An 8,845-nucleotide genomic window follows, 5' to 3' on the forward strand; every position below is an offset into this window, starting at 1 on the left:
CTGACGTGATACCGATTGATGAGCAGTTCTGGTTGGAATTCATTTACAGGTTGTGTGTGACACAAGCATATTCCAAATGTAAAAAGAATGATAGGAAGAAAAATAAGAGCAAATAAAAGATTAAAAATGAAACTACATTGGAACCAATTGAAAATAATAATAAGTCGTTTTGATAAAGATTTAAAAATCAAAAAATTCATCACTCGCCAGGATTTGAACCCATGACCTTGGATTTCTCAAACTTAAGGCTTAGCCCTGTTCTATGGAAGATCAAAAGTTACTAATGTTAAATTTATTGATCTGTACGACCAGTTGCAACGATCATTTGCTGGATTCGGAAGCTTGGTTTCCCATCAGGTTGTACGAAGTTTACCTTCTGCAAGCCAATCTCTGTGATGATAATATTTGAATATGTCAAGTCGAATCACATCTTGTACAAAAGAATCCAGTAGTCTTTGTTTAGTGGTGTGTATGAAATGTGTGTGATTTCGTTGCCATTGTTTTGTGTGTGGTGTTCTGAGTGTGTTTATCGTGTGTGATGAAATGCCAAATAAGAGCTGGATCCAGTATTTGGAATTCAAGCCCAAGAAGAAAAAATGCCAGACAAGGAATTGTAAGTGAACTGACAGTTTGTTGTGGCAGTTTGGCAATGGCAAACAGTTCAGGCACAGCATTGAGTGCTCTGTTTGGAGGAAGACACCTCCAACACATGAAGTGTCAGTTGTCAAGTAATTTAATCAGACAATTCACTCTGGTTGTAGTTAATTTTTCAGCAGAATTAGTTGCTATAAGCTCTCCATTATACTTGCACTAGCATTCCTGAACGTTTTCAAATCTGGAATGATACTCTAAGCAGCCAGTGTGAAGCCGATGCTCTCCCTACGCACTGCTTGTTTCTCGTCTTCATGATAATGGGATTTTAATTTTATACCTTTGGACATAAGTCATGTAGTGTTCCTTGGGAATGATCTTGTAGACCAGTACGTAAAGGAAGCTATGTTGATGGAAACTCAGAAGATAAGGATACCAGGTTCCTACTTACAGTCAACACTACAGTTTCAGCTTCTGGAGACTTGGAACAAGGAATGGCTCACTGTGGCCAATATGAACCACCTACATACGTCGGCCACAATTACTGTGCAGTATCATATGTGAGCACGACAAGTACCAAACTTTCTATTTGCAACGGCAGTGTGTGCTGTCCACTTGTTATAAGCCGAGCGGTTCTAGGCGCTTCAGTCTGGAACCGCGCGACCGCTACGGTCACAGGTTCGCATCCTGCCTCGGGCATGGAGGTGTGTGATGTCCTTAGGTTAGTTAGGTTTAAGTAGTTCTAAGTTCTAGGGGACTGATGACCTCAGATGTTAAGTCCATAGTGCTCAGAGCCATTTGAACTTGTTATAAATGCAGCACACCATGCCACAAATTACTTCAACAGCTACTTTAGTGTGAATGTCATTTGGATACTCCCTTCTAGCACAAGTTTCTCTGAACTACACAAGGGGGAATTGAGTCCCCAGCATGTACTGTACATTTGCAAACCCTCTGCCTTAAACCTCTGCTAACCTATTTCCCACTGCCTCCTGCCCCGAACAGATCGTCTACTGCCTTATCACAACTCTCTTCCTTCCCAGATTTTAATTCTTCTTATTCTTTTACATCTGTCATTGGCCGGCAGACACGTTGCCATTGTTCTCTTTCCTGATATTTTTCTTGTGGTGTATCTGATTGCATAATGTCTCCTGGGGGCCTCCAGCTGCTTTGTGGATGGGGCAGTTCTCCTTCCTTTACCATTTACCCCTCTCTCATGTCTACCTCTTCTGTCTTTGTTTTCCTGATTCTTAGAAACAATAGAATCCATTGGGATTTGTTTTTTTTTTTTTTGCCCTTCCGCTCTTGGGGCTATTTCTGTATTGACACACAAGGGATCAGTCATCTCATAGTTTTGTCTGTTTCACTCTGTCTGTCCCTTCCTTCCTACTTCCCCCACACATCCCTTCATCCCTCTCTCTACACACACACACACACACACACACACACACACACACACACACCTCCCTCTTGTCTTAAATCTCTCTTTGCAACATGTGCTTCACACTATCTTGCTTCCCCATCCTTTGTGAATGTGTACACTCCTGACAGATGATCTTGACCTTGAAAGCCAGTTAGTACTGTCTTACATTACATGTTTGTATGCCATGTATCAGTCTGCTAAAGCTGAGGGCTTGGTTTTCCTATATATTACATATTATTCCATCCAGAAATTTCCATTATTGTCCTACTTACAATAAAGGTGTCCAGGACTGCATGGTGATCTTCCCTTAGCCTTTCTCTAAGGGAATCTAATATCCTTTGCCACCTATGTACCAGCCATACATGTTTAGTATGGTTGTATCTTCAGGTGAAAGGAATGCTCTGCTGTCATCATGATAGCTCTGTTAGTGGCCTACATCCTTTTTGTGTCCCAACTTTGCTTATTTGTGGTAAACACTGAAGCAGAGAGTGGTTCGTATATTTTCATTTGAAGCTCATCACCATGGTATTTTCAATCTTTTAGTGCTTTTACCTAGTATGTTACCTTTTTTACCTACTGTGGCTGAAACATCAAGCCTGTTTTCTATACTGACTGCTAGTCCGGTGTAGAAACTGACCACCCTTCGCAGTCTAGAATCAAGAGGAGATGGACTCAGATTGCTTCAGACTAGCATACCTCTTCTACCTTGTAACATTTCATTACCTTTAGAGGTTTTTTCCTTATCTCTGTTTTTTCCTCTTTCTCTGTCTCAGATGATGCCACAAAGATAAATTTGGCAGTCCGTCATTTATCTTCTCCTGGAAAGATGTAAGGCTCTGATTATTAAATGGACAAAAAGGATCATGATTCAAATGTTAAGTCCCTTTAAACCCACCCCGACATTCTTGTGTGTTTTCTGTCTCTGATGAACTCATTGAGGGGACATTAAATGTGCCATGTTTTTTGTTTCTGCATTCACAGTTATACAAGTAATATAGGCTATACACAGCTTTTGCAATTGTAAGAAAAGTCTTACTTAGGTCTAAATAAGACTTTCATTACATATTCAAAAGATGGTATATAACTTAAGCTACTTGTATTAAACTATAATCTTTCCTTTAGTTTGAGTAACATTACTTTTCATCACTATTCTCCCATGCCTTAAACAAAACAAGACTTTGACACATTGTAATAGCAGAGATTGTGGAATGCAGCATATAACACACTCTTCAGTTGTTAGTGCCAATTCAGCTTCAGTATGTTACTACATTGGTGTCAGAACAGATACATGTGTTGTCATTGTATGTGAAACGTGAAAAACAAAACAAGAAGAAGCATTTTATTAGGAGATAATGTAAATCCTCTCAAGGGCGTACATTTTATCAGCAAACATATGGGAACAGGCACTAGAATGAAGAGATTTTTACACTTACAAGGTGTACAACTTGGCTTATGGGAACAGGCACTGGAATGAAGAGATTTTTACACTTACAAGGTGTACAACTTGGCTTCCGCCATTAGCCGATAGGTGGCATCAATGGTAACAGTCAAAAGAAACAGATCACAGATGTTGGGCAGTTAGTTGGACATCGGTCAGCATAACCTCATCAAAACATTAGTCGATTTGTGTCTACACCATAAAGTTGTTCTTGGTTGAAAATGTCAGTTTATGACCCTAATTCTAGTCATTTACGGGAGGTGTTACTGTTTTGTTTCAATATGAAGAAAACAGCTGCGTCTCATCAAATGCTCACAAGTGCGTATGGTAAGGACGCTATTAGTGAAGGAACGTGTCGTGAGTGGTTTCAATGCTTAAAAGAACGGTGATTTTAACGTCGTAGACCAGCATAGTGGTGGAAGAGAAAATGTTTTCGAAGATGCAGAATTGGAGAGATTGCTGAGTGAAGACTCGCATAGACTCAAGAAGAATTGGCACGATTAATGGGAGCAACACAGCAAGCCATTTCAAAATATCACAAGGCTATGGGCATGATTCAGAAAGAAGGAACTTAGTCCCATGTGAGCTGAAACCAAGACACATTGAACAGTGTTTGTGTGTTTGTGAGCAGTTGCTTCAGAGGCAAAAACAGAAGGGATTTCTGCATCACATTGTGACCGGGGATGAAAAATGGGTTCTTTTACGATAACCGTAAACGCAAAAAATCATGGGGATATCCCACTCATGCTTCCACGTCGACGGCCAAACCGAATATTCGCGGCTCCAAGATCGTGCTCTGCATTTGGTGGGACCAGCTCGGTGTCATGTACTAGGAGGTGTTAAAACCAAGTGAAACAATCACAGGTGTTCATTATCAGATGCAATTAATGCATTTGAGCACAGCATTAAAAGACAAAATGGCTGCAATACAGTGAGAGGCATGATAAAGTGATTTTCCAGCATGACAATGCTCAACCCCACATTACAAAAGAGGTCAAAACGTATTTGGAAACGTTAAAATGGGAAGCCCTACCCTACTCGCTGTATTCTCCAGACATTATTCCTTCTATCACCTGTTTAGATCAATGGCGCATGGCATGGCTGACCAACACTTCCAGTCTCATGAAGAAATCACAAATTCGATCGATTTGTGGATCTCTTTAAAAGATGAACAATTTTTTCGGCGCAGAATTCGTACACTGCCCGAAAGATGGGAGAAAATAGTGGCCAGTGATGGGAAATACTTGGAATGGTACATATGTGACCAATTTGTTTCATTAAAGCCTCAAATGTTGGGGGGAAAAAACGGCAGAAGCAAAGTTGTACACCTTGTATAAATATTGTTAAATTTGTCCTCAACCTGTTTTATGATGTATTTTTAATATTAAAAAATTGCCGTCATTGTAAAGGGTACAAAAAAGATACTGAGGAGTATCAGTACAAAAGGATGGCAACGAGTTATGTACCACACAAAAACTTCAAACACTGTCAACCATAAGTGAAATAAATGTATTTGTGTTTTTAGGAACAAAAACTGTTTGTTGAACGCAAGGAAAAAAGGATTGGATGAAATTTGGAATATGAGACTGATTTCTTGCACAGACCTCACATACATATTGAGTAAAGATACCTAACAGTTCAGACACTAGACAGTCATGCTGGCTATCCTCATTTAGGTTTCCTGTGGCTGTGTTCTGTCCTTTAGGTCTATGTTGAAGTGAGATGTCACAATGCTTAACAAGATCAGAGAGAGAGAATGGCTGGTCAGTGGGAATGTCATGGTATTTATGAGGATGTAACAGTGGTTAGGAGGGCAATGAAAGGCTGCATAGGTGGTGTGGGGAAGATATCAGTAGAGAGAATCTTAAGTGCTTCACTAGAGAAATTCATAGCCTTGGCAGAGCAAAGTATTGAGGATGACAGCCAGGTGGAATGTTTGAAATAGTGTGACAATTTGACTTGAAGTTCTGGCTGCTAATTCAAGAAGATAGCAAAAGTATTGACACATTTGTGGCTGGGTGGCGAGGGATGCTTCTGAATTTGAATTTTTTGGAAATGGGAGCAATAGTAGTCTTGGGTGTAGGGAAGGGAATGTTTGCTATGGAAGGGGGGGGGGGGGGGTAGCTGTAATAGCTTAATTTAATGTTAAAGGTGTAGTGTTGCTGTCTGGGATTATATTGCAATTGAAATACTATTATTTTTTTTCCACAAAACTCCAGCTCGTCCTTACTGCTGCCCTCTTAAGCTCCTTTCTCCATAGTTATTCAAATTGAACACGCACCAGAGATTCAAACTTATTTGCTTGTTTGTGTGGTTAGTTGCAGGTATTATTAATATATGCATGGTAGGAAAACAGCAGAGAAACTTAAAATTACCAATGGGACGTGAAGTATGCTACTGCCAGTCAAACTGTGTTGGAGTTAGTTTTTGCATTACATTGGGTTTGTGGCAGTATTAGTGTTCATTTCTAAACAGGTGTTTTCCTTTGTTTGGTATTAACAATAGCCAATAGTGTCTTTATGTGGTGTTACCTATTAAGTTGTTACCTGTTATAACTAGATTTTGTGTGTCTGTCAAACCTTTTTGAAAACTTGCTACTGTCTTATGAGTAACAAGCATGTTAAATTGGAAGCACTTTAATTGTATTGTTGCGTAATTTTATGTGGAATTGCAGTGGTCGGGCATTTACAGGGTTTTACACAAGATGTTTGAAGTGTTGGGCTGACTTAGTGATTTGGTACATGAAATGATTTTAAAGATAGAGATACCTCTGTGAACTGTTTTGAAAAGCCATTTTGTTTTTCAGATTCCCAAGTTCTAACCCAGGTAATCCATCACAAGGAGGGAATAGTGGAAGCCAGCCAGGAACTTTCCAAGAAGATGGTGATGATGACCTGTACAGTTAAATGAAGACTGAATAAAAGCAATGAAGTTCAGTTATAATTGTGAAGAAAAATCGATACACAATGTCTGATTGTTCAGTAATAAGGCCAGTTTTCACAGCATACTGTGAAAACGTGTGATATCTGGAAATGTTTGCATTTGTGTACATTGCTTGAGATCATTGTGGTTGCTTCCATAAACTCATGGTTTTAAAACTGTGTGTATGTGTAAGATTCTGTGTATGGAAATGCGAATTGTGCCTAATGTGAACGATAAAATTAAATGCAGAACAACAATAGGTTTCACATTTATTCTTGCAGCATTCTCTGAACTTGGTTTGACACTATCAAACATCTTATATTGCATTAGTGGTTAATGAAGAAGCAGATGTTAATGTAATGCACTATTTTCGAAATTCATGCAAAATATTGATACTACTGATTTTGCTTTGTGGCTGTAATTGTCCTTTTGTAAACTAGTATTTTGAATGTCAAGTGTTTTTCATCATGCCAATACAATGACTGGTGGTTGTTGTAAATATGTGATGGAAACACTTAAATAATTTATTATTTCTGTGATTTTTTCCCAGTTTTCGTATTTTAAAATTCATTGCATACTTTTAATTAAGAGTATCCTGTAAGTTTGGAGAATGAATAAACAATGTCACTGTGGTATAGAACTTAGGCAACTGGAACCATTAGCCTTTGTGTTTTCAGTACTTTTTTTTACTTTTCTAGCAGGGTACTGTCTGCCTGTAGACTGGAACTTTTTAAGTAATTCAGAATAAAGTGTTAAATTCATGAAATCAGTTTTAGTTAAAAACTTGTCGTATTGTTCTTTAATAGGCTATGTTTACTTTCCCCCTCAGATGAAATTACTTGTATTTGATATAATTTCTTGCTTTTAATATTTTTCTTCGTTACAATTTGTCCTTTTCCCAGCCTTGGTTAAGTGAGAACACATGCATTGTGATTGCTACGAACATTATCAGCTTTTGTACTCCCCTTTGCCATTTATTTGATGTCATTTTTGACACTGTGGCTGTGTTTATAAAATACTGCAAGCGTTTTTCATCTTAAATTATTTGTTTTAGTTCCGTACTTTCTGGAAAGTGTTAGAGAAACATGTGGTGGATGAAATAAAGTGTGTTTGTGAAACAGGCTTCCAGTTACTCAGTATACTGCACGTTTCTTTTGCCAGTTTTGTAATTATTTGTGTTCATGCCATGTATCATGATCTTGTTTTAATTTGTGAACAGTCATTTGATCTTTGAAATGCTGTTGTGAAGAGTCAAAGTAAGTTATCTATAAAAAAATCACTTTGCATCAAATACTTGCTCATTTTTTGAATGGATTTGTGGTATACTGGGATTTCATGCGAATGACAATTTTTTGTGGTAATATTTGTTGACGAAATGAATTGCATTGACAGTTAACAGAAGCGGTGGTGAAATTTCTCTTTTGATGTTACTGTGTTGGGATCGAAGTGGTACTATCGTAAAATGCTAGTAGCCACAAAAGATTCCTGATGTTATAAAAGACTCATAAATAGTGCTGATACAGTTACGCTGTTATGTGAAAGCAGATACGGATGATTCAAGGCAGATTTAAAAAACCATAGTTTGGTATATGTGGAAGCTCTATTGGATGGTATTATGGAGATTAATTAGAAGTTAAAAACCAAAATTTGTGTAGGCTGTTGTTCACAGTGTTCTACAATTACATAAAACAAGTAGCACTTGATTCCCAGTAAATTCATGCCAGTAACTATAGAGAGAAAGGAAGAAGACTTAAATAGTCTGTCCATACTATGCATGTGTGCAAGACATTGCCCACTTCAGAGAAAGGAAGGAATAAAGGTAACAATTTGCCAAATAATTCAGGTACCAAGTCATCAGTATGAACATGAAAAAGACTAAGAACATTGTTAGCTTTCATACCAATCTTCATTCAGAGCTGTGAGTACATAAACTATTTGTTCACTCCTTGAAGACTCGGGCCACTGTGGGTGATTGGTGCCAGCTCATGCAATAAAGGTCAAAGGTATTGAACCAGCTTTCCTTCATTATGAAACTAGTCCAATTTTGTTAGCAGGTGGCACTGAGGTTGGCAATCTGATCATGTATACAAAAAGTGAGAATCACAATTGAAGTAAACTAAGCACAATTGCCACAACAATGCTAGTGCAATTGCACTGTCTGCTGGGCTATGGTTGGTTGGCAGTCTGAAAAATGAGTACTGATCCAAAACTGCACACCACCCCGTGGCATTTGTTGTTTTGTATCTCGCACCATGCTGAGTGTGTTCTTGAAGAACACAAATGACAAAAATACACACACACACACACACACACACACACACACACACAGTTACCCAGCCCTGCTTCACACAAGTAGCACTAAGTCGAGCACAATAAAGAGTGTGAAACAGGCCTTTGATTATGTATCCTATGTTCTTCTATAGTGTCTCCTACAGATGCAAAGTTACAGAAAAACCAGCCCTTAAACTATT

The 8,845-nt window shown here is 38.4% G+C and overlaps 1 protein-coding gene across 1 annotated transcript in view; it reads left to right on the forward strand.

The window, feature by feature from the left end:
* LOC126484614 (transitional endoplasmic reticulum ATPase TER94) overlaps nucleotides 1-7,492 on the forward strand; it is a 58,727-nt gene extending 51,235 nt beyond the window's left edge. Inside the window, exon 14 of the mRNA XM_050108199.1 lies at nucleotides 6,259-7,492. Within this exon, the coding sequence (XP_049964156.1) occupies nucleotides 6,259-6,358 (100 nt within the window). The 3' untranslated portion in view covers nucleotides 6,359-7,492. The remainder of the gene's footprint in view (nucleotides 1-6,258) is intronic.
* Nucleotides 7,493-8,845: the final 1,353 nt, after the last annotated feature.

This window comes from Schistocerca serialis, chromosome 6 (genome assembly GCF_023864345.2).
Source record: "Schistocerca serialis cubense isolate TAMUIC-IGC-003099 chromosome 6, iqSchSeri2.2, whole genome shotgun sequence".
In the NCBI taxonomy this organism is placed as follows: Eukaryota; Metazoa; Arthropoda; class Insecta; order Orthoptera; family Acrididae; genus Schistocerca; species Schistocerca serialis.